Source organism: Nomia melanderi, chromosome 3, assembly GCF_051020985.1.
Source record: "Nomia melanderi isolate GNS246 chromosome 3, iyNomMela1, whole genome shotgun sequence".
Taxonomy (NCBI): domain Eukaryota; kingdom Metazoa; phylum Arthropoda; class Insecta; order Hymenoptera; family Halictidae; genus Nomia; species Nomia melanderi.
Window position 1 is genome coordinate 9,099,214 of NC_135001.1, and position 26,029 is coordinate 9,125,242.

Sequence of the window (26,029 nt, forward strand, 5' to 3'; positions counted from 1 at the left end):
TCTTCAAAGAAAATCATTTTAAACAAGTTATCTGTGTTATATATCCACTGAAAAACATTCCCGAAATGCTATTGAATTCGTTCAGTTCTCTCAGTAGCTCGAGTATTTCCGATAAACGTATAAAAACAGTTGAATAGTTGGCAACCCTGCTGGAGGGATAATTGCGTAGAGGAGGTAGCAGTGGTTCCCGGTGAAAAACGAATTAGTTTTCCGTACGGGGATTTATTGATTAAGTAATCTTAATACATCGCTGGGCCGCAATGTACCATAAAGAGAGCGGAACCGGAAACGATCCATTCTTAGCGGGGAATATGCTTTGTCGGTGGTCGCTCGCCGCTCGGGAATTTCTGCTTTGATTAATCTACCTAGAGTTTTTCTGCCCGCAAAGACTTATCATCTCGAGCGATGCAAGCTATCTGGCAACGCTCCAATGTACCATGCACTCAGCTTCGCCTTTCGAGATTCTCTGGACGGTGTCATTCTCTATTGCTCACCAAGAGAATCCTTTCTTTGTCACTGGAATTCCCTTAAACGTTAACCACCTTAGACCAGGATTTTTGTTAACATTAAAAGCTACCTTATTCACTTTTATTTGTAAAAGTATATAATTTCCTTTGTATCATTGTCGTAGGATTTATTTTACAACTGCATTGATTAAAGCAACTTCATCGTTTACAAGTATAAATATTCACTTGTAAATATTGAGGTTGGGACAAATGTTAATCTAGCTTTAAGTAAAATAAAATTAATGATTGAAGATAATTATTTGATTGTAAAGAAGGAATTAGAGCTGTCAAGAAAAAACAGAAGTTGTCGAGGGATCGATTTAGGATAAAAATAAGCTGGTGTCATCGAATAAATCGTTAGAAACGGGTTCTTAGGGCCATATTGTAGTAATTGCAAGTGTCGGGAACTTCGCGTACTCACACACGAGGCCCTCGACCAGTCTCGGATCGGTTGTTCGACCGTTGAACATCCATAAACTCCTTTCAAACTGCTAGCAGCACAATGGACTGTCGGCCAGAAAGTTTTCGGGATTGAAAAACTTTCGGCGAATTTCTTCTCCCCCCCCCCCCCCCCCCCTCTCTCTGTGTCGATGGCAGACGGACATTCAGATTTCCGTCAGACTCGCCGAGAGAATTCTGATCGAACAAACACTAAACGCGCCTTTGAGGCAATCCTTGGACGAGAAAAACTTTTCCTCCCTGTTTGGCACGATTCTTATTTTGTTGAAATAAACAATTCATTTAAGGATAATAGAGGCTGTAAACAAAACAATTATTGTCCAACAGTTCAAATAAGTAGTACAATTATTGAATAATATCAATTGGACAAAAACTAATGTTTGGAAATGAACCTTGCTTTAAGTAAAGGTTGAATCTAATTGTAAACGTAATGGAATAAATGAATAGTACTTCTCTAATGGGTGTTATTTATTTTTTATCAATTTTGGTGTTATTATTGTTGAATTCGTGATCAAGTATGGTGAAGATAGAGGAAGTTCATAATTGCAGAGTATACAGATCAGAAAATAAGGGTCGCACACCACTTCTGATAACCCTTCGGGTCGTGTGATCCAGTTGAGGCCTAGAGTAGGTACTATTGTCCGTGGATTGGCATCGGAACCGGAAACGACGTTCCCTCTTTATCAACGTTTTTTAAAAGTCACATCGCGACACGTGTCGATAGTGTACGGGGGTGCAAGGCCACGTGACCGGAAGAAGCATCCTAATTGATATCGATTGCACGCTTGCGACGCTCTTTTCCAGTTTACCAAGAACTCCACGCACAATTCTCATTATTATTCAATGAAATTCCACACCAATTATACACAAAAAAGGAACTCAAAATACTTCGAAACTAAAAATCAGATAATTTTTCAAAGAATTAAACTATACAATAGTGTCTTCTTTCAAATAGAAACATTCAAATATAATTTCACAAATATAAATGTCACCTAATTCTTTCGTTGAAAGAATTGTCAATTGTAATGCTGCAGAATGAAGGTAGACATAGAATAAGCCTAGAATTTCTTTCTGTTCCTAATGAAATATAAACAATGAAATAATTCTGTTGGGGGTAGTGAAAGAAGTCATAGCGAAAGAGATTAAGAACTAAATGGACCATGAAAATAATTGATCAACTGAGAAATTGACGAATCGAATGTTGAAGCGAATTTGTTTGAAATGCTTCAGAAAGGGTAGTCCAGCAGAGAACAGTCTTCGGCTAACGCATGCAAGAGGTAGAGGGTTAAAAGAGTCCACGCAAACATCTCATACATTACAGAGAATTTCCACCCCACGGAAACCAGCCAATAAAACACCCCCGGAACACGGGTGTCGTCCACTCACCCTCTTCGCCCTGACCCGTAACTGCATTGTCGAACTTTTTTCGTTTTTTTCTCATTCCCTCTCTCTCTCTCTCTTTCTCTTTCTCTTTCTCTTTCTCTTTCTCTTTCTACCGAATCTCTTCCATTGAACGTCGCTCTTGTCCATCCGCGTGCTCCCTTTCACTTCAACTATTTTCTCTTCCTTTTTTTTTCCTTAGTTCGCGAAGTGCGTGTACACCCCCTCGATTACATTCGGAAATATTAGGGGACGTCCCGCCGTTCGACAAACTATCAATTTATTTCCTTTCATTGATTGGTACCTCAGCGGCTGGACCCCGATTTTTTCTCGACTCCTCTCCCTTGTCCTTGGACTGATACTTATTGAAGGTATGAAGAGGACAAGAGTGCTCTCTTTAAAGTTCTTCTTAAGTAGTTATAGGATCTTCGAGATCTTCGGTTTCAAACTTCGAGATTGTTCACTTTGAGATTCTCAACTAGGTGATCTTCAACTTGAAAATATTCCATTTGGAGAGCTGCAGATAAGTACAAGTTATTCAATTTCCAGGTCTTTAACTTTAAGATCTTCAATGTCAATCTACAACTTAAGATCTTCAATTTCTTCCAGATCTTCAACACCAAAATCTTTAACTCAGAGATCTTAACTTCAAGGTCTTCAGTTCCGATCACTTCAGCACCTAAAATACGCATACGAGACAACATTTATCGAGTCCCTTCCTTTTGCTCTATCCAATCTCTCCATACACCTAATCCCCAAATATTATATTCACATATTACACAACATTCAAAAATTCCTATTAAAACAAATTAAAATCACAATGTCCTCAAAAATAAATAGAAACACAAAACTGAAGAAACCAAGAAAACTTCAGAAATGATGAACACTTAGAAAAGAGTAAGAAGATTACTTACCTAGATAGTTCTCTCCGCAACGACCGGTCAATTTCAAAACGTCAGCCAACTATTCTTCCTCCTTCTCCTCCTCCTCTTGGTCCACTCGTTTCTTCGGTTTCTCGAGGACGGAGCTCGATGGCCCGACCGGGGAAACCGTTCGTCGACGAAGCGTTTCCTCGGTTCGGTCCGGGCCGGCGAGCACCGGGCTGAAAGTCGACGGACTATGTCCAAATCTCTATAGATTACGGCCGGTCGTATAAATCACTGGCTGGCCCGCTAGCCGGTTGAATGTTATCTCGCGCTTCCGGTTCGACGCACCGACGACGCGACGTTCCGCGCGCAGCCACTGCCGCCGTCGTCCTGTATTCCTCGTTGGGGTGGTTTCGTTTTATACAAGGACCCGGAGCACAAAGCATATGCTGCCCGCTGTCCACTCCATTTACCTCGCTACGTCATCTCTCTCGTTACCCGTCGGCCCCCGGGGAAGATAACTGCCGCGAAAGGGATCGACGGATGGGGATGAAAACGGCGGAATGTACCGCGAAAACGCGGGAATCGTCGCTGGTCATCGTCGTTTTATCTTGTAATGAAGATTCTTTGATCAGTAGATTTAATCTTTTAATCTTCCGTTGTAGGCGTCGCGTTTGACTCGCTCAGAAGATTTCTAATGATAATTAAGGGCAAAAGGAGGTATAGGGGCGAACACGCGAAAATCATTTGTGGTCGTTTTATCCTAAATTAAAGATTCTTTAATTAGTAGATTGCTGAACTTTAAATAGCTGTGGTCTGTTGGAACAGTGATTCTTGCTGAAAGATAATATTTTGCTGTGAATTTAGTATTTAATATTTATAATATTTTAATATTTTAATATTTTAATATTTTAATATTTTAATATTTTAATATTTTAATATTTTAATATTTTAATTCCTTTACCATCTTCAGCAGATTCAGAACTAATAAGAACAAGTATTGGATAGAACCTTACTATCTATATCAATGTTTTCACTAAACAAAGAAGAATATAATATTCTTCGTGTAATATTCGTGCAACACTCCAGTTAATGCTTCTCATCTGCAATCGTGTTATGAAATCGATAACAATAATAGGACGAATTGTTCATAACAGTTCAAGAGTTTCATAACGACAGCGATAATTCGCCAAAAAGCGTAAAAACGCCACAAATAAATATGAAACACCTAATATCTACGTAATCTGCTCGATCTGAATGTCTACCGATAATTGTCGATCGCCAGAAAGAAAGTGTCTCCTGATAAGGATACTTGCGTAAACACGTTCAACGACGTATGCCGTCTTTATTGGGTACGTGTGACTGATCAGGAATGGTGTGCAGGGTGTATTATTCAATATGTAATCTATCCTTATCGCGTCCGTATTCGGGGGAGCCTATTTCCAAATAAAATATACGTCAACAGTGATTTTTACTTAAAAAAATTGAGATACCCATTTGATTAAGTATATACGTGTTACTTTCCTGTTCGATTACGTAAATTTGATTATTCGTTGCACATTTAGATATTTTTACACACACTGTGTAATCGAATACAGACGGGACAGATACCTTTTCGATCTTTCGTTGTCATACTCGAAAAACAATGAAAAAGTTTTCCAGCGATCATTAAAAAGTCTTTGACAGAAGTCGAAATGCGCTCCCTATCGAGGCTGGATAGGACGCCCTCAGGAAATCTAAACCGGTAACAAGATGGCTGCTCGGAAACGGAAACCGGAAGCTTGTCACTCAAGCTACACCGGCTTCCGGCGTGTCCCGAAAAAGGGAAACGTTATGGGACGGTCGAAGAGAGAAATAAAAAGGGACGAAGGGCTGGAAAAGGGAGAACACTGTCTCGAGTATATTGTTTGATCGCGTTAACAGCGAACATTGATATTATTATTTTACTGTTATCCGAAGCAAGTTATAATTAGCGCAAATTAAGATTGAATTTCAAACTAAATAATTATAAACAAAAAGATATGAATAAAAAGAATTGAAAATATTGAAGTCGTTCGATTATGGTATTAAAATGTTTAAGTAAAGAAACAAGATTATTTATTCGCTTAAGATTCGATTTTATTAAATATGTATCTGATATATTAGACCTACTATGTATTATACATAATGTACATATATACAACCTACCTAATTAAAGGCGATAAACTGGGATCTCTTTATCAACTGTTCAAGTGTTACACCCACGATATACCATCTATACAATGTGACTCCAAACAGATTCCCAATTAACACGAATGACGCGCTCGGAATAAAATAATCGCTCGTTTCAATAGGTAACTTAAACGAAAAACTGGCAATTCGTTATTTCACAAGAGTTCTTGAACATAGACAAACGCGTTCTAACAATAATTTAAACAATCAACAACGTCGTGGGCAGCTACGAAATAGTTTGCCAGTGAAGTTTTGAAAATTCTACTATTTTATTTCACATGTTACCGGAACGAACATCGAAATGAAATTACAGTGGGGAACATACTCGAACGCCTCAAACGTTCTCGAAACGTTCAAAATTCTGATCAACCTGTTCAACAATTATTCTCCGTAAAATGATTTCTTGCTACGTCCGAAGAGAAATTGTATTTTATCGTTTTTTATCTGGTTATCGCGATTAGATTGATAGAAAGCGAGGTGTTCGAGTTACATAAGCGACAAACAATCGTCATGGCTCTTCCTTTTTCTCTTTTTCTCTCTCTTCCCATCGAGAGAAACGCTCGACTATCCCTTTATTTTGTCCCTCGCACGGGTCATCATGGACACGAATTACGATTGGAAAAAGTTACGTTTTAAAAGTACGAACGCGACGTCTCGACACACACACGCTACACCAACTAATGCCCACGCTACGGGCGACCATTTTGTACAAAGAAAGAGAACGGAGAAACGAAATATCTACCAACTTCTGAACAGTGAATTACTTTATCTAACGACTCTACGTATCTCGATTTAACTTATCTATTTTATTTGCGCTAGATCACTTTCCCGCGACTCGTCCGGCAGTTATGTTCACCGTGATCGCGAGCTATCTTTGGTATCGCGCGAACCCGCGCCATTTTCTCCCTCCGTCGCGACCCGCCATCTTGTCGTCGTTGTCCGATCACCATAAAGTCCTTCTAAACGACACTTTTCTCTCACAATACAAGTTGTACAGAGGTCTCTGCGTTTTTTCGCGTTGATCGTCGTTTTCCTCATTAACGTTAGCGCGCAGGATCATTGGTCATCGACGAGAATACATCGAAAGCTTCGTCTTGGCAGTTCATCCAACGCAAGATGATCATTGCAGTTCTTTCTGATCGGCATTTTTAGATTCTATCATCTGTCGGTATCGATGAACGATATTTAAACTAGCAGTATTGATTGATAATTAACTATCTTGCTGAGACTGATGCACTAGTGTCCATTTGATTGTCCCGAAACAACTTCGCCGACGCTCCCGTATGTGGAACCAGAGTTATCTGCACAAATCACTCGACTCTGATATTACTCAGAGCCTGATAACTCTTTTGGAAATACCAGACTTGTATCTGTGTGATGTTTACTTGACACTGTTCAAGCAACTCAACTTGGATGATTCACTTAGCTCGATTGTACGCGAAGGTTATTCTTCGGTCAACTCATCCATGATCTTTCTAACAAAGACTCACTCCCATTACAATCTTCATCTCACCTCTTCATTCTTCAAACACCGTAGGAACATCAACAACCGATAGACTTGCCTTCAAATCGTCATCGTAGCCAGGTCTGTTAGCTTCTCATCCATGTGTTAAATATTCGCCAATACACCAAGAAGCTTCCGATCCTCGTCGCATCAGCTAATCTACAGCTACCTAGACGTTCCAGTGTCAACGACAATCATTCAGAGACGTTCACGCGAGTTAGACAGCTTCTTTTTACCACCAGTAAGATTTCTGCATGTAGGGTGGCATTGGTACTTGTCCAGCTGGAGGATACGCTGTTGGCTCCATCAGCTTCGACTGGCAGGGCTTGCCATCCTTAATTAGTAACGGCACGGCGACTCTTCTAGGCGAACATCCGCTTCCGCCAGCTTCAACCCTCTCGGTAGCCGCCCTCTTCGTCTTGTACCTATGATTCTGGAACCAGATCTTCACCTGCGTCGGCGTCAGTCGGATTATCGACGCTAAATGCTCTCTCTCCGGCGCGCTCAGGTATCTCTGCTGACGGAAACGTCTTTCCAGCTCGAACGTCTGCGCTTTCGAGAACAACACCCGCCGTTTTCGCTTCTTGTGCTCGGTTTCGTGGGGCTGGGTCTCGTTGTTCTGCTGCTCGTCCTCGAAGTCCGCTGATTCTTCCTCCTTACACTCGTGGTTGGTCTCTTGTTTCGGGGCGAAGGACAGGTCAGAGATCGTCGGGCTGGTGGAGTCCGGCTGCTGGAGCACTGGAATAATATTAATAATTTGCCTTTATTGCATACAGACTCGTTGCATTTAATATAGATAGAATAAGAAAAAGTTTGAAGATCTTGTGTAGAGTACTGGGAATATGTATTTATTGTCTTTTATACTTCTAAGGTTAATATTGGGGAATTATTTGTATTTTAGTAACGACACCACTTCATAAATAAGGGGTCAAAATGTTTTTGAAACATTATAGTACGATATATTCTTGCGGACTCTTGAAGTTTCTGTGAAATTTGAATAAATCGAAATATCACAAACAACGATGACAATGAAGTGTAAAATAATGGGAAATGTTAAATGAACCGTGATTACCGCTATCCTAGCGCTTATGAGCTCCGGTGTACAATGTTCTCGATGAGCAGTGAGCCAGCAAGACTTAAGAAATCAATACCGGCTTACATCTGCCTGCAATCAGCATTAAGACTCGAAGGGCGGTAAAGTACAGCTGCAGTTCTTTTTAGTCATCCTCGTAATGACGTGATTTGTTCTTCAAGCAGTTTACAGTGCAGACAATTTTCAAAATTTTGAATTGATGAAAAGATCATTGGGAACATTTTCGAAATTTTTGTTTTGATTTAATGATAACGTTGAAAATAGAAGTTTCGTAAGAAAACAGGAATACAATTTAGATTACGTTGAATCGGCGGTAGCGTACGACGATTCGGATTATTGTGCTCGGCTTAATCCACCAATATTTTGATTAGCCTCGTGTTAAAGTGGCAAATACCACGGTGGCCGGTAGACACGCTAATTTAATGTACAACGACGAATTCCCTGTGTTAGCGGGCACACAATAACGCTTTTGTGAGCAACCCCGCGGCCGGTTCGGGAGGGTGTGAAGCAATATAAAGTCTGTTTGATACCACCCTACTACTGCGACAACCCCATGGGACCATCACTGTATCATTTTCATGGGAGATTAGGCTACGACTCGCAGTCGTGATTTCAATTAAACATCACAGTGATTTCGACATATTCGAAGGAATTTATCCGACAATTATTAACCCCTTCGTTTTACTTGGATTTTCTTCTTTCAAGTTTCTTCTATTTTATCGTTAATAATTTTCTAGAAGAAAGAGAAGGGTTGAAGATTGATAACAAGAAAAGTAGTATTCTAATTTAGTAGTTATTCTGATTTATTATCATACCACAATCAAATGTAGTAACGAAGTAAATAAACATAGAAACTTCATTAAAATATTACATTTTTAACGCACTGTTCATCACCTTTCAATTCCAAATTCACTTAAAAATTTGCAGTAAAATACTGCAGTTTATAAAGAAATGGACAAAATGACAATCACAGAGGCGTTAAACGTGTTCCACGTAAAACCCAATGACACAAAGGATCGATTAGGGGTAACCCTCGTGTATCCCCGAAAATCGGAACGAATTCGCTACCTGTCCGTTCTAACGACCGCGATACAATCCACGAAACACCGTTTTTCACGCGTGTAACGGGGTGAAATCGTTCGATCCTTGATTTCTCGGTTTCAGCGGTTGAGGACAGGGAAAGGAGGCAAGAAAAAAAGAAATGAAAGGCGAAGATAAGGAAGAATTAGTGAAAAGAGACGATAGGCTGTCGGAGGATTTTTTGGGCGTGACGATTTCGATTCATCGAGGGCCCACGGTGTGATACGCATCTGTCCTCGAAAGGACATCTGTCCCCATGTACGGGCCAATCGGTGAGCAGGAGCCACAAGGACCTTTTATAGGACCATTAGATCCTGCTTAGCCTGGCGCGGACCAATTGTAGGGTGTTAAATAAATAAGGGTTCCGAAATCTGTCCCCTTCTGTATCAACGGATATATACACGCGGATCGCGTGCTTGTGTCGCGTCGAGAGGACATTTTTGATTGTTGAAGGAGACCGCTTATGAGAACTCGGGTAACTGAGATGAAATTAACCGATGGAAATGGCGTGGGTATAAAGAATAGACTTTGTAATAGAGAGCATTCTGTGATTAACGTATTTCTTGTCGTACATGAGATACAATGGATGAGTAAATATTGTTTTTATACGATGTATAACCTTGATTAATAATCTAGGGCATTGTGAAATAGCTTAATTCTTAATAAAGCCTTAAGGATGTTGAGTTTAAGGTGTATGAAATGAAAGTAAAATTACTTTGAAGAATGTTTAAGTGCACTAGTGAATATTCTTCCAATGTTTCATCTGTCATTTATTTCGAAGGGTTGAATATTTTCACCCCTTACTTTAAGAAGGTTTAAATTTTTCATAAGTAATGTAATTTTCCTGAACATTTGGAAGGAATATGAACAGATTGTCTACAGTTGTGGCTCCCTCGTGATTACTTTAATTTTCGTTTGGAATTTTTATGAGGATAATAAGAAAGTTAATTTATTACTCACCATTCACTTCTTCCAAGGGCTGAGGCAGGGTAGTAGGTAACGTCGGTCCAGCCGGCCATCCGAGGAGACCAGGTGGCGGCGGTGGTAACGTCCCTCTGTTTAGATTCGCGTATAACGCGGGTTGCAACATGGCCGTCGTGTGCTCGAAGAACTGCTGATAAGCTGACGGGACATCGTTCGTGTTCGGTAGAACCGTCGTGTTACCTGTAACAGATAAGTTTGAAACAATCGTTAGTTCTCGATTAATTTTATCGTTGATTCGTCGAAGTGTCTCGGAATGGAAATGAATTTTTACAATAAAATGCTTAATAAAGCAGATTTAGAAGTCGTGAAATTCAAGAATGTCAACTCCTTGCAGACAAGCATTTTCTAAACTTTTCGAACTTCTTTCAATAAATAACTGAAAATCCATCGAAGTCTTAAATACTAGAAGAAAAGAAAACTACATATCAATCTCTCGTTACTTTAATAATAAAATGATATATCTGCAGCTTTTGATTTCAGATATGAAAGCTGGAAGTCGCCGTTACGGCAGCATTCGACCGCAAAGGGTTAAAGGATGAATCTTGACTTATTAGTTTTTCGTTTCACAAAAAAGACCATTGTTTTATGTCAGTTTTAAGTACCTTGAACCTCCGTTTCCTCCTGCGACGGCTTGGAATCGAGCTGCAGGATGTCATGGATATGGAAACTTGTTCTGGGCATTTTTATACTCTCCAATATTCTGCAACAGAACATTAACATTCCCATTAACGAACACTGGATAAATTAGAATTCACTAACTGACACTTATCGAGCATTCTACTGAATACTGGCTCACTCGAAAAGAACTGAACGCTTAAAAAGCAGAAACCCATTAAACTCTTACAATGACAATAAACCCCAAGCAACCATTGATCATAAAGTAAACGCCGGTGTCGCTTAATTGCTTCATTATTTTAACGTCTTACATACGCAACAATACAAATTCAAAATAAAATTAAAAAATCGTATTCCTCGTTGTTTTTGACAAGCTAAAATGTCGATTTGACAGACGTTCAAAAATATATCAATAAAATCACCGGTGCTCAGACTTGCTGATATTTAGCCGACGTACAATGCGTTAACCCTTTGCACTCGGAAGACAACTACCAGTCGCCATTAGATTCAACGCAGCAGAATGATAAAATTAAAAATTCTATATTAACTGTTGTAGAACGTATCAGCAAATAAAACACTTTTATAAAATAGTTCAGTTCCTAATGCACGGCTTTTCTTAATGCCAGCGACAAAAACTATCTTTCATATTTTATCAGAGAATAATGAATATTTATAAGAAAGAGAATTGGCAAGTGCAAAGAGTTAGCTTACCCTTGTGCGATACACGAAAAATCTATTTAAAAAACTGTTGAAAAACCATCTCGTCAAATGTTCAGTTCTTTTCTAATCAGCCTATTTAAACAAATCTCTGCTCTATCGTGCACAAACGGTGTTCCGTGTCCGAGGAAGCGGTCTACATTTCTTCCAGACGAAAACGAAAGAAAAACGAGAGCCTCGGAGACCAGGTAACTTTCTGGCGTTAGCCTTTGGAGACGAAGGATTCCGCGAGTCGAAAAGTCGGGCAACAAAGGTCGGTTTCTGAACAAATCAATCCAATTTCCAAAGTTGTTCTGTCGCTTGGCGAGCGTCAAGAAGCCAACCGGGGCCCGTTAAGACCCGATTAGACGCGTCTTTTCCGCATTTTCAAGGGACCAGCCGTTCCACGGGGACACCTGCAGTTTTCCTGCCAAACAACCTGTCCCCTAACACAGAAGCAAGACTCCCGGGCATCCCAGTTTAAGCCAAACGACCCATTATCGCGGCACGTTCGGCCATACTCCTGCTTTTCAACGTATACACAATTCCCTGGCGCGGAGTTTTTCCTAATCGACCTTAAAGAAACGATATTCCTTCGTAAGATTGACTGGTCGGGGATTGTTGTTTAACCCCTTCAGACCTCCGGCGTACATTATGGTGTACACTGTTTTATTACTTCGATATCTGACAAAATATTAACCCTTTGGACTCGAAAGGTGCCTCTCAGTTACTATTTGATTCGATATAGCATGATAATAAACTCTAATATAGAATATTAAGCTTCGTTTAATATAACAATCTGTGAAATATTGAAGTTTAATAATTTTGTACCTTAATTTATGTATTTTCCCTCGTTAGTTTTCAGAGAATGTCCATATCGCATCAGAAAATGTTGAATATTTCTAATAAAAAGACTTTCGAGTGCAAGGAGTTACAACTGTGAAAGGCAACCATACATACACCTTTACTATGAGCTCGTTCCTATCAGAAAAGTATCTAGCATACTACCACTATTTTATTCGAAATAATATCCTTACTGATGGTGCATTAAACGACGGTCCATTGTTGTTAGATATGTGAACATAATCTTGTACAAAAGTCAGGTCTGGAAGGGTTAGCTGTTTTTGACTAAGCCGTGGAACTTCATCATCTTCGCGAGTTTCTCTGGTAGGTTACAACCCCGTGCAACGATGTAAGATTTAATGAAAGAAGTTCCGTAGAACAGCGAAAACATTAACGAAGCAAGTTCCCCAAAACTGTCTAATTTGGTCCCTAACAGCTGAACCGAGGCGAAGGTTTTTAATGAAACTTGACGAAGGTATCTACACATTTTGAGTCTGCGAAGTATGCATTTCAGGGCAGATTGAAAATTGAAAATTTTTTAGTAAAAAGTTTTTTACGCTTTCGCGCACGCCGTTGTGCAACGAACTTTCTAAATATTCTCTTTGCTATCTAGTCCTAAGCGAACGAAATACGAAGTTCAAAAACGTGGAACTTCTGTTGATCGAAATTTTTATCTTGGAAGTTCGTTTAATTGTTGAGTGAAAATATTCGAGATTAATTCCCCTTCTGAACTCCCTAATAACATAAAGCCCCTATCAGCAATTAATTCCTAACCAGCATTGAAATCACCAGCCTCTACCACGCAATTAAATCGTAAAAGATAAGGCTACGTTTCGTATGTTTTATTTGTTTTCTTTTCTTAAACAGAAGAAGGGATATATCGAGGAAATTTTAATCGACGGACCGACGTTGCGTATACGCGATCCCCGTCAAGGATATCGATAATGGAGCGGAAACACGTCTCGATAAGCCCCGGTACATCTCGCCGATGCCACGTGCAAGAATTCGAGGGGCTATCAAGATCACGATTACCACACGCCAGCTTTATCGGTCGAATTATCAGGAAGCTACCCAGTCAACTCTTACTTCAATTTTCTGCATAATAACAAGAAAACTGAAACCCTTTGAACTATACTATATAAGCACTACCCTCTTAGAAACAATATCGAATCAACTAAAACAAGAATGCAACAAGAACGCACTCGAATCCTCGTTTTCAATTATCAGCTGCAAAGGTGTCATTATTTAAAGATCCAAGGGGCAAAGACGGGCCAAGGTGTCAGTTTCGATAACGCTCGATCACGACTCAATCTCAATCGCGTCATAATACCAAAGATTAAAAACATACATTGTACCGATTAACACGATAAAACAAGGCTAATACACACAACGACAATAAGACGAAACTGAAAAGCCAAAGAACAAGCGAGTCTCCAGCGACGGTTCTAGATCGTAGTTCATCTAGTAGAATCTAATTAAACATATCGTTCCGAGGGGAACACGGTCACCGTTGATCTACATCTAACTATTTCGTGTGTCTAATCACGAGAGAAGAGTTAATGTACACCAACTGAAACGCATGCGGGGAGATACGGTCCGCGTAATTGGTCAATAAAACTCTACGGGGGTGGATGGAGCTCGGGTTGGAAAGAAGCTCGGTGTTGCGCGTGTTTCGTATTCCGCTTGTTCGTTTTTTTCTTCTTATTAGTTCGTTTACCTATTATTGAAAGCAAGGTGGCTGTACCAGACGTGATTAAAGAGACTGGCCGGATAGGGTAGCAGCGACCACGGCAGAATCTTATTCTTGTCCGCCATTTTGAAAGGGTTTCGGAGAGGTGTTTAGTGGCGTCAGTACATGTTTAGCGGACAGTCCTCGAATTGCTTCACTCACGAACTTTACTCTATCCCCCTCTCTCTCTCCCTCTCTCTCTCCCTCTCTTTCTCTCTTTTCTTACAGAGTTATAGTTTTTGCTTTGACTGTTTCTCTAATCTCTCTCGTACCTTCTTTACCAAATTCACTCGTCCCACTTTCGTCCTCTTTTCTACTCTGCCCCTGTCCTCACTATCACTCTGTTCGGTCTCACGGTTCACTCGCATTCACGACCCCCCGCGACAGCTCGCCCTGTCGAGCTCATCGTCCAGGCACACGCGAACAGTCCAGAAGGATCCCAAACAACTTCCCTATCCTTTTCCCCGTTCCGTTTGCAACTGACACTTCGACGATCACGAGAAACGTCCCAGGTTTTCGTTGAACTTCGTGCTGATATTTTGTTTTCGGTCGGCTTTTCCTTTGGTCCTGGCGATGACGAGACGTCGAGGAACGACTGACGGACGCGGAGGAGTCCTTCCAGCAGCAGCTGAAGGGCTCTCCTTGTAGTTTTTGAGTGTCCTCGACGAGCACTTGACGGCTAGTGTTCCCTACCTCCGCGCGCCGTTTCGTCCGTCAAGCACCCTCGAACCCGAGGGCGGATCTTCGCCGGGGGCGGGGATTCCAGGCGCTCACCCCGCGTGGCCGAGCGACAAGTCCACCCCTACCACCGGCCGATCCTCGACGGGGATTTCTCCACGGGCAATTTCCAGCTCCAGCTACGACGCCAGTCGATGATCCTTTCGGACGTCATAGACGGAAATCAATTTCGATCGTAACTGCGGGCGGAGGGTCGCTTCGTTATAACGCGAGAAGCGTCGAGGGTTCAACGGAAGATTCGTTCTCTTCGTTCCTTTTTATTTCCTCGGCTAACTTTTTGCCTCAAACGCTCGGAAGGTCTGCTTGGATCGACGACGCTAGTTGGCAGAGTGCTTCTGCATGATCGTTGGATTGAGGATTTTTGAAGTTTGCAATGTTTGCGAAGATTATTTTAGATTTGGTGTAGTTTAGTAGATATTTCGTGACTGCTGTTCATTGAAGTTCGAAGGAAGCTTCGGTAGAACGGATTAGTTTCTATTGAATTCTAGTTACTATGAATTTGAATATTAAAATAGTATAATCTGCTCTATCCACAGTCGAAATGTGACTACAGCAAAACCTGAAAGTTACAGAATAGAACCATATAAATTCCACCGTCAGACTGACCTCCAAACATTAGGTACTTAGTACCAGAAGCTAGAAAATTGGATTATCAATCAAATATTAACGTCCCCTTAAGTAACACCTAGTACCGAAGAACCATAAACATGGCTATTATTTCCCCGAAATTCATACATCCATGTTCGAAATGAATTCACTCGATTGCAGCGAATTCTTCCAGAACCTACGAAGCTTAGCGTGGAGGCGAAGGAACAGCATCACGAGGACAATCTACTTGGATTCAAGAGTGCAGCGTAGCAGAACGCTGAATAGGAATTTATTGAAATGCGAAACGCTCGAGGGATATCGTGAATCGGAGCGTAGTCCTCGCCCGCTCAAAACCCGGACCGACTGGCCAGGGTAACCTGGGGGTGAGTTCCCACGGGGCGGAGCTTGCAGCGGACCAATCCGGTGCCGCGAACGCCGAGGATCCTAGCGGAGATGTATTTCGGGGGTTGATTTCAACCCTCCGCGGGAGCCGACCAATCCGGTCGCTCCATCGATCAGGGCTTTTTACACCGAGAGCATACTTTGCGTCGAGTGTTAATGCGAAAGAGCATTAGCGGTGCTTTTACTGTGTCATTTCGATTTTTTCTCTTCACCTCTTTCCCTTGTCGATTTTAGGGGGCACTCGCCTCTCGCCCGCTCTCTCCATCCGACCCCTTCGTCCACCGCAATCGAGATCTATTGATACTCGAAACTGGGTTAAAAGCGTCCTCGGGCGTCGTCACGATCGTTATTTACTCCGCCGGCTATAAATTTCGTACCGTCCGCCTCGGTGTTGCACACTTTGTCCTGGTGACTTTCTAATTGCTGTTATATCTGTGTGTACAGGGAGCTAAATTGTTAAAGCGATAGCGCGATATCCAACTGGAAATTTTTTCTTTGATGTTTCCTGATGGATGGAATCGATTTAAACTCGAGGAAGCTTTCTGTTGTCTGTTTATTTTTGTGGTCAGTTTGAAAAATTGGGAACTTCAGACATATTCACCCTGTTTTAACGAATAGAACTTGTTCCGAAACTCTCAGACCTTCCTTCAACCCCTATCGTACTTTCTTGATTACAAAATACTTAGTCGCTCGTCGTTCTCAATGAATCATTCGAACGTTATTGCACAGTAGCCGTTTCTCATCGACCTCAACCACTATTCGTCTAAATTCTTCCTCCTCGCGAACCATGTGAATTGAAAAATCGTCGATGCGTCCTCCACGAGAGACAGCACTTTCGGATCGTCGACGAATGGATCGTGTTCAGGTGTCGCGCGAGCACAATGCTCCCACAATTTGTATCAAATCGCGCGGAAAGCTGCCCACATAAACACACACGTGTAATATGACCGCGCGGTCAGTCCGTGGACCGTGATTCAGTGAAGAAACAGGTAAGGGACAGGGGTAACGATGGGACCGGGTTTCCGGTTTATTCAGACCGGCCTTTGTCGGGTCGTATAGGTTCTCCGGCTAACAGCGAGAAAGTCAAAAAGTACGGAAGAGGGCGGACCTGACCTTCCTGACTTTTTCTCGTGTGACTCCTCTTCTCTTGAATTTATCACCGATAGAAGGAAATTTTGTCTCGACCAGCTATTCGTGTGAGGAAATCATAGAAACCAGACAATCTAATTGTATTACATATAATGAAATCATTGTATATAATCTTCTAACTCAGAATTAAACTTAGAACAGTGAAATATTGAATGTTAAACGTTCAAGTTGGAAATATTTTATTTCGAATATACTAGAAATATACTACTACTCAAAGGTGTAAATATGAAATATTTCATATTTCCGAGCTTGCCTATCGAAGAGTCATTTCTTTTAATAAAAATACTGTTTCTTGGAGATAGCTTGAAATGCAGGGGCCATCTTCGTAGGTTTTACTAGAAAAAATCGAATGGCAGAAGGCAGAGGGATAACAGAAATAACTTAAAATAAAAATACCTTGTTCGGAAATAACGTGTAAGATCGATCAATGCGTAAAGGGGATAAGTGCCTCGCGAAAAATCGCGTGGAATTCTTAGAAGATAGAGTGTCACGCTCGGAATACCGAGGCGAACGGCACGAAGCGAGCGAAAGCTCGTCCTCGTCTGCACGTTGCACCGTTTTAACTCGGTTAGAATCAGATTCAACGAGACGCTCTCGTCGGTTTTCCTCCTTTCCTCGTTCCGCCTGGAAACTCCAAGCGTCGGCCGGCGGCGAAAAGCAAAAAGAATATGGAGAAGTTCGAGCTCCCGGGCAATCGAGCAACATTTGCCGGGATCCCACGACTGTTTGGCGATAGCTGTGCCAACTTGTTTCGAGCACGCAACCCAATTTGTCTGCGTCTCATTGTTTTACTCCGCGATCGTTGCTTTCGCGGTGCCTTCCTGCTCGCCGGGGAATGTCGAGGGGATCGTGCCACCAACTATTACGGCCCTCCAATCATCGAGTGCTGCCCTCTCAGACCCTTTTCTGTTCTAAAATTCATTTTGCCTCGTCATTTATTCCTCCTACTTGTTTCCTTTAATTAATAGTTTCACTCTCGCGTAATCAACTGAAATATTCATGATCCTCGAAGCTACCGTAGCTAAAGTGTTGTTTTTCCTTTGAAAAGAGAATCGATATGAAAGTGTTCAAACGTACAGTGCTTCTAACTGAATAAAAGATAGATATCATTTTCCTATGCACCCTTCACAGATACAATGTGTCTAGACCTTTTAAAGAAGTTCTGCTCTTGAATTTCTGTTATGCCACCAGTCATAGAATATAGCCCAATGGTAAAATTTGTCTGGTATAGAAAATATCGTCGTAGAAGAATGACGTCGACAATTTATTGCATATTGTTGCGGTACAGAGGATTTTATTGCTACCAGTGTCGGGGTCTAATTGCTTCACCAGGTGGCCAGGTAAGGGACCTATTCTCAGTCCCTCTCCATCTTTCTATTTCTGACCATTCACTGTCGTCCGCCGTCCACCAGCAAAAATTTCGAAAACTAATCTAGAGAAGATAAACGTCGACTAGGGGAAACGGAATCTGATGTCGCCAATAGAAAACGAACAGATTAACTGTTGGAAGGGACACGTTGTTCCACCAAACAGTGGATTAACTCGACGCTTAAGCGGTCCTGGTTGAGTCTAAACTGCGTGAAAGCTTGTAAAAACGGTCTTAATCTTTTGCCTTACGATTTCTTCCACAACTACCCTTTTTAAGACTTCATTATCCTCTTCTAATCTATTTCTTTAATATTATTATTCTCTTCCTTTTTAGCTGATTAACTGAAAAGAAGAAGAATGCTGTGAACGTTAATATTTTGATTCTCTTCCTCTTTAGCTAATTAACTAGAAGGAAGAAGAACCTTATGATCATTGTGGATCCACGTTTACTGCGTATATTAAATGAAAGACTGTTCAAGTAATTTCGACCTGAAAGGAAATAACAATAGATACATATATTCGTTGAATTCAGTTTCAAAACTTTGTCACGAGTCGCATTTGTTACTATAATCAAGGGGTTGAACGCAACGTTTAACACTAGATTTACGGAACTCGTCAGTTTGACGGATATTGAATTTTTTAAACATTATTTCGTAAGAGTTTAAGTCGATTTTGATTGGTGCAATTGTACGAATACATATTATAATTCTCTGTCCTTAAAACGCTAATTTCCGTGACCTATATGAACAACCATGTAGTCTTCTAGGAGCGATAGAATAAAGTGTAGAATAAATGTCCGTAAATCTAGTGTTAACGAGTTAATCAACCCAGCTCAATATTATCGCTACATTATCAGGATTTGAACGTTCAAATCTAATCCGCGGATCGTCTTTTCCCTCCGCGAGCTTGCAATTACAGGCGTTTAAGAGGCAGTTGATTAAAACGAGCACTGTTTACCAGATAAATCGTCGATTATGCAACGTTAAGTACACGTTTGTTGTAATCCGCGCCAATCGGAATTAGTATGGAAAAATACGCATCACGATGACGTTTCAGAGATGTATTAAGCAATTCGATTGCACTTGATCGTCGCCGGGATCTAGAGTATGCCAGATTTAGTCTTTCGAGTGGTAAAAAGATTTAATTGGATCATTGGTTAAAAGGATTTATGACCGTCGAGTGTGAGTATAAGTAACATGAAACGGAGTTTCAACTTGTTCGCTCATTATTTAATCAATCTATCTTTTTTTTATTGCAAAACAGCTGACAGCTTAACCCTTTTAGTGCCAGGCGAAAAAGAGGTGCCTATGCGAGAATAACCGACCTATGCGAAAATAATAAAAACCAAACAAGAAACAATATTTACATGATTCAAAAGAGCAGTATATTAAGGACGAAATAGAGAACAAAACAATGACACTAGTTTTTCTATATTCATTGAAAATTATATAAATAACAAAGGTATAAAAGATCATAAAGAAAGTAAAAGTTGAATTCTCTCTTACAAAACGTATTTGCACATACAAAAAGTCATCTTTTCATCATAATTTTATATAGACCATTTATTACAAAGTATATACTTTGCATTTCCAATATATTTTGTAACAAGATAAATAATATTACATAATAAAAATAAAAAATAATTCGAAGGTACATGGTGTTTATGTTAGATTTCGTTAGCTCCAAGCGATAGGAAAAAGTCGTCGTCCACAAAGAGTTAAAACAAAAAATTATTTTTTTTAATTCTCTCGTAATGAAATTAGACCATTTATAACGGATTATAAATTTATTTTGAGATAGAGTTCTCCTGCAATGCGAATAGTAAAGCGCTACAAGACGCGGGCCGATATATCGGCTCTGGCACTTCTCGCCAGTGCATCAAGAACCGATATATCGGCCTCCGGCACTAAAAAGGTTAAGTGAAATACTCGAGACCTATTAATTCTTCTATAGAACTCGACGATCCTTCTTTAGAAATTTCCATTTATCCAGAATAAAGTTTTCAAATACTTTGTAACAATCAGCTAAACTCATCGTAACATTTCCATTCGAACATACCAACTCGGAAAAGTAATTCCAGACAACTCTCTTTTTCGTCATCCATCGAACTTAGAACAGGTAGAAAACACAGGTAGAATTTAGGTAGTAGACAATTCCAAGCTCCTGTTTCTTTAAAAAAATTATACTTTCGCAGCTTATTAGCACTGTGCATTGGGGGAAAAAGAAAAAGACGACTGACCGTCGAATCGAGTTTGGGGACGAACTTTCGCGTACTCGTTGACGAATAGCCACTTGATCGTTCGGTCCGCTACAGAGGATTCAGGTGCTGAAGCTGAAACGTGCCGCGGTGAATGGAGGTTCATCCATTTACGAGATATTTCGCCTATCCCCCATTACCATCACAATATCGGTACCTGTCGGTCAAACACCTGAGGCTCCCGGCAGTCCTTATTTATTGCCAGTACGTGCCGGCGCAAGATTTGCCCGAAAATTTCGTGTCTTTGGTGCAGCTTGACTCCGGGTCCGTTCGTCGCTGTGCTCGGGTGGCCGATCGTCAATAGCACGGCCGCGTCTACACGCGAATCTGAATTTTCAATGAGGCTCGAGTGCCACTAGACTTCGGCTATCGAAACGGTCGTCCTCGAGTGGCGAGTCGAGTGGCTGTTACACACCGGGATTGTAAAAATTTTTAAGTGCCGTTGCTGGTACACCTCTGTCGCTTTGTTTGGGATGTTTACGTATTGCTGATGCTACTCTAGGGATTGATTATTCGATTGGAAACGATTTAGTCTGACTGCTTGCTCGGATTAGAATTTGTATACGTTGTAATTTATGTTACTTTTAGCATTTTCTAGATATTTAGGGGTGAAAATGATGTCAATGGCAGTTTACTAAAACAAAAATCGTTTTTCTGTCATAGACGTTAATTACTCAGCTAAAAATGATTTAATTTTAATTCAAACTTAGCGTATATCTAATACAATTATCTATATCTAAAACTTCCATCGTGAAGAGTTCAAATATTCAAATCATCCGTCAAAGTCTCCCAAAAGAAGAATCGCCTTTCTCCAAGAAATATTTTCTCGAATCAAAAATAAAACAGGAATCTCATTAATCATTGTCAAACATCAGTTTATCATACCCGGCTATATTTGAATTTCAGGAGCAGTTCAATATAAGAAGACCAGCGTGATGGTTATCATTTTCCTTCGCGGAAAAACCGTAGAGCAGCCTGTGCATCCCGTTTCCATGGAACATGACCGATTCGGTCATCGATTACGGTTCGACCCGGCAGGTAGAATGTCGAGGGGCCATTCTGCGTTTACGATTAATCCAAAATTTATGGTGGAAACCAACAGGTGTTGGCACTTCGGCCCTTTTGTTTCTCGCGTGTGTCCGGCACCATGTAACAAGGCGTACCACTCTATACCGAAGGATTCGCCTAACCGATATGCGTGACTGCTCTTAAACGTTCGCTTCCGGTTTCCGGTGCTATCCGTCTAATCAGATATGCTAATCGCCCTAACATCACGCCGTCCATTGATTTTTCTCCAGCGGCCAATTCCTTCGTTCTGGAAACGGAACGCGAATTATCGATCTCGCTCCGCGATGGAATTAGCCACGTTCGATCGTCGAGGATTAGATAACGTTGCGAGAAAGGAAAGACGTTTTTTTTTGTTCCACAATCGTCCACACTGCGTTTTCTTTTCTTCGGATTTAATCTCCCTTAGATTACAGGGAAACAGTTGGGAAACGCAGAATTTTTTTGCCATGTTATCGGTAATCGATAGAAAACCTGTTCTTTCCCTGTGCATTTTTTAATGCAACAGGATGCGATTCGAAAAGGGGAGTCAAATGAAGAACCCGTTTGATATAGCGAGCTTGTTTTCTACAAGATGTTAAACATTTTAATTCGGAATAAAATGCGACCTGGATTTTTGTTCGGGGAAGAAGTTTAAGAATGATTTGGTAGTATAATGTTCTTTTTTAAAAATAATTTTACATATCTCTGTATTTTTAAATACCCAATTTAATCGTTTGGAAAGAGAATGTTTTCAAATTTCGGTGTGCACATTTATTTTTTCAGATATGAAATATGAATGAAAATACGTCGAAAGTATACATTTCTATTAAGGTCAAGGAAAATATTCCGTATATTCAGGTTCACCACGATCTAATCGCTGTTAAGAACGAAATCTCGATTCTAGATCCACGCGCGACCTATATCCCACTGCCATTGCTCGATGCAGGTCGATCGATACGTCTATAATCGTGCGGACAGCCTCCATATTTTTTCCTCCATTGTCCGGTTCGTGTGATTAATGATTAGATACACGTGATAACTCGAAAATAAATATTTCGTCTTTTATCCACATCTGACATCTTTTCGGAAGAAAATTCTACCGAATAATTCCTAAAAACATTTTCAATTCAATTTTATAAATTATATTTACCTCAAACCCTGCACCATTTTCCTCTTTCATTTCCACTTAAATTTCAAACGTGTCCAGCACAAATGTTGATTATTTTACGAACAAATTGTTCACCAAAGCAATTATCTCAACCAAGAAGAAAGTAGCAAACTTTAATTCGAAATTGCCTACGTACAAAATGAAATATCTTCAAAATTTGAAAATATTCAACAGTTGAAATTACTCACTTCGAACGAGTATTCCCAAGGTACTTTGACCACCAGGATGACAGAGAAAAAAGTCATTCGAGAGCCGAGTCCTCAAGCGTAGATACCAACGACTAGAATACTTTCTATGATCTTTAGCGTTTACGAATCGAAGGGAACACGTATAGAATGGTATAGGAATCGTGAATGGAGCCTAGGTGCTAGCTTGCGCCCCGAATAACTTCTTAAATGTTTCTTAAACGACGCCGGTGGCTGGGCTTTAACGAGCCGTGCAGAGTTTGGGTCACGTTTTGGCCCCGTGGCTTCCACGCTGTGGAAGAAGGGCCCTTTACGGGAAAGCTACCTTGAAAGGGGCTTCCCCGAAGCCCACCCGTCGAGCCACCTACTACGAGACGTACTACGCTCATTCATGACTCCGCGATCCGCTGCCTCCATTGTGACCAGTTCATGAATGAACGTAAAACTCCATTTTTCCGCCGCCATCTTCCCCTACCTTTCCCTCGGCCGTCACTGTGAAGTGATTCACCCCCGTGTATCGGGAAATTCGATTTTCAAGGACTTCCGAAGGACTTTTGGTTACTTTGTGCCCTTGCTGGGTTGCAGCGTCGCTGGATTTGTTTACGAGGGCCTTGGCAAATTTAGCGGGAAACGAAATACTGCTGTGTTATCAAATTTTGGTTTGTGGAGATTTGGATTTGAATATTTGGTAATAATTGAAATGACGTGTGAGAGGATTGAATTTTGAACATCTAAATACATAATGAAATTCGATGGTGAATGAAATTATTTGTGAAAGGGTCGAATTTTATTCAAATTTAAATTTGAAGTTCTGTTATTATGTATGTACCTTATAACTTGACGTTTTAGTTCGTAAAAATCCAACTGTAAGGTAAAATTTGGCGGCATTTGAAACTGCTTATGTGACGTTAAACTTTGTAAATATACATTATACATTCAAAGTTTTATTATTATATAGATACTTTTTAAGTTGTGTTTTTAGTTTATTGAAACCTAAACTCAAAGTAAAATTTGGTGATAATTAAAATTCCTTATGTAACGATAGGATTGTATAGAAACTTGAATTCAAAGTTATGTCGTTATTAAGGTAATTTTTAATTTGATCTTTGTTCTTTTTTCAGGCTGAACTAAATCAGAGTATCTTTAGAAAAGATGTCAATTACATTTTCCACACAGAGTATTTCTTAAGTTACTATCCATGAAATAAAACATTAAAATTAATAACAATTAAAAATTTTAATTATGCGGATCCTCACCTGTACTCGTCCTCCGCATAGTCCGGCGGAAACAGATGCCAGGTCGCGTCATAACACTCATCATATCCGTTCGCCATTTTCCTTTAGTGACTGTGTTTCCCTCGTCGAGATTCGCCAAATAAAAACAAACTACAATTTCATGGGAGAATCCCGTCACTGTTTTATACTCTTTATCAAATCCGAAAGCGGCTGATTTTTGGCGTCGAGTTCATTCGAAACGATATTTTTCCAGCGGTATAATACAACCAAATGAAATTCTTTTCAGTCGCGCTTTGAAGTTTCAGCGAAACTGAGGCGACGATCGAAATGATTGAAAATTGATTGACTTTAAATCAATTTATTCTCGTTGACTAAATCTTTTTGTAGACGTTCAAACACGATGTTTACAACCAGACAAAGGTTTCTTGCATCTCTTCTAGGGACACTGAAACCAAAGTATCTGAACGAGGACGCGGGACGCGACGAACGACACGAACGTACGAATTTTTCAATCCGTCCAAACGGTAATAGGTGCTCTCACTTACTGAGAACTATACGTGAATATATCGATCACCTATATATTGTATCAAAAATATGGCTACCAGATAGGAGCTCCGGCAACGTTATCTGTTTGATAACACCCTATATAGATTAGTTTGACTACTGTAACGTCAGAGAGTTCCAAATGATATCGGTTTCCCGAAGATCCGATACGACTGCGGAATATTTTTACTGAAAAAGAAAATTCGCAGCTATCGTGGGACTCTAATAACAATATATTGAGATAAAACAGTGGAAAGTAAATATTTATGCCGAAATTCTTGTTTTATTTACAACTTATACGTCACTTCATTGACAAACTAAGTTCTTCCAAGTTTTTAACGTTTCATAAAGTAATTCATAAAAATGTAAAACGAAAAATTTTAGTAGTACGTTTCTAACGTTTAAATTTTGTGACTATTAGGTTGGCAACAAAATATTCTCGTTCAGTTGTCAGTGCTATCTATATAAATAAACACTGTAATCAAATAAATATATCGAAGAATAACTTAAAGATACACTTCAATAGATAGAAATTTGTCTTTAGTCGTTTCTTTAAATAATGCGACGAAAGTTTTTGGCGAGCCCATTAATCGAGATTAGTATTGCTAGGAAGAACTGATGATAAACGGAAAAGAATAAATACAATAAAGAATCAAAAACGTGATAGATCGTCGTATCTTGCAGGTGCCACTATTCCTCGATATCTCAGGCCAATGGCGGCGATCTGTGTTACTGTTTCTGTGCTATCCAACCACCGCGAGATCTCGATAGATACGCGCGTATAATCAGAATCTTCGCTGCCATTACAATTTCGTAACAAGTTAAAAATCTGGATCCAACTAAATTCGGTTGGATTAATTTATTATTGATCGATGGTAAAGTAGAAATATGAGTAGCAAAATTAGGGAATTGACTGTGGTTGTAGGAAGCTGAGTTCTGGATACTGAAGACGTTGAAGACGTTGAAGTGCTGGAACTACTTCGTGTGTCAAGGATGTGAACTAGTTCACACGCCAGATAACCAACTAATTGTTGCACTCGACGATCGGCCGTACCTTACAATTTGTTAATGACAAGAGACCCTCGAGGTGAAGTATCCAGGCTTAGTCGACAAGTGCTACCGAACAGTGCCTGCTACGAGTGCACTGATAAAGCGAAACATTTCCTTCCGTATCTGTATTCATATATGCAACGATCCCGATAAGTGAGCATCGAATTTACTGGTCGTCTGCATCTGTAAGATCATCTGCAGAATTGAACAGAAGGAATCATGAAAAAAGTGTCTAAGAATGATTTTGAATGAATTTGAAGTGGAAACGATTGAAGACGGTATTTGATATGTAGACGGTATTTGATACATTGGAAATAATGAAGGAATGAATTA

The 26,029-nt window shown here is 40.3% G+C and overlaps 1 protein-coding gene across 3 annotated transcripts; it reads right to left on the reverse strand.

Moving 5' to 3' along the window:
• Positions 1 to 5,316: 5,316 nt before the first annotated feature.
• LOC116430140 (uncharacterized) lies at positions 5,317 to 24,660 on the reverse strand. Of its 3 annotated transcripts, none has more exons than XM_031983866.2 (4): positions 24,125 to 24,660; positions 10,686 to 10,783; positions 10,060 to 10,263; positions 5,317 to 7,664 (listed from the first exon to the last, which is right to left on the reverse strand). In XM_031983866.2, the coding sequence occupies exons 1-4, from the start codon at positions 24,199 to 24,201 to the stop codon at positions 7,159 to 7,161; spliced, it is 885 nt and encodes a 294-aa protein (XP_031839726.1). In that variant the 5' UTR covers positions 24,202 to 24,660; the 3' UTR covers positions 5,317 to 7,158. The 3 variants fall into 3 exon arrangements, with proteins under 3 accessions (XP_031839726.1, XP_076221988.1, XP_031839736.1); XM_076365873.1 differs by lacking the exon at positions 24,125 to 24,660 and adding an exon at positions 13,955 to 14,052; XM_031983876.2 differs by lacking the exon at positions 10,686 to 10,783.
• Between the last annotated feature and the right edge of the window lie 1,369 nt (positions 24,661 to 26,029).

Excerpts from the sequence above, each read along its gene's own strand:
- LOC116430140 (XM_076365873.1), bottom strand. The coding sequence starts at position 14,052 with ATGGCGGACAAGAATAAGATTCTGCCGTGGTCGCTGCTACCCTATCCG. Across the intron at positions 10,784-13,954 it reads CACCTTGCTTTCAATAATAG|AATATTGGAGAGTATAAAAA; the intron begins GTAAACGAACTA and ends GTTCTGTTGCAG. Across the intron at positions 7,665-10,059 it reads GCCCTTGGAAGAAGTGAATG|TGCTCCAGCAGCCGGACTCC; the intron begins GTGAGTAATAAA and ends ATATTATTCCAG.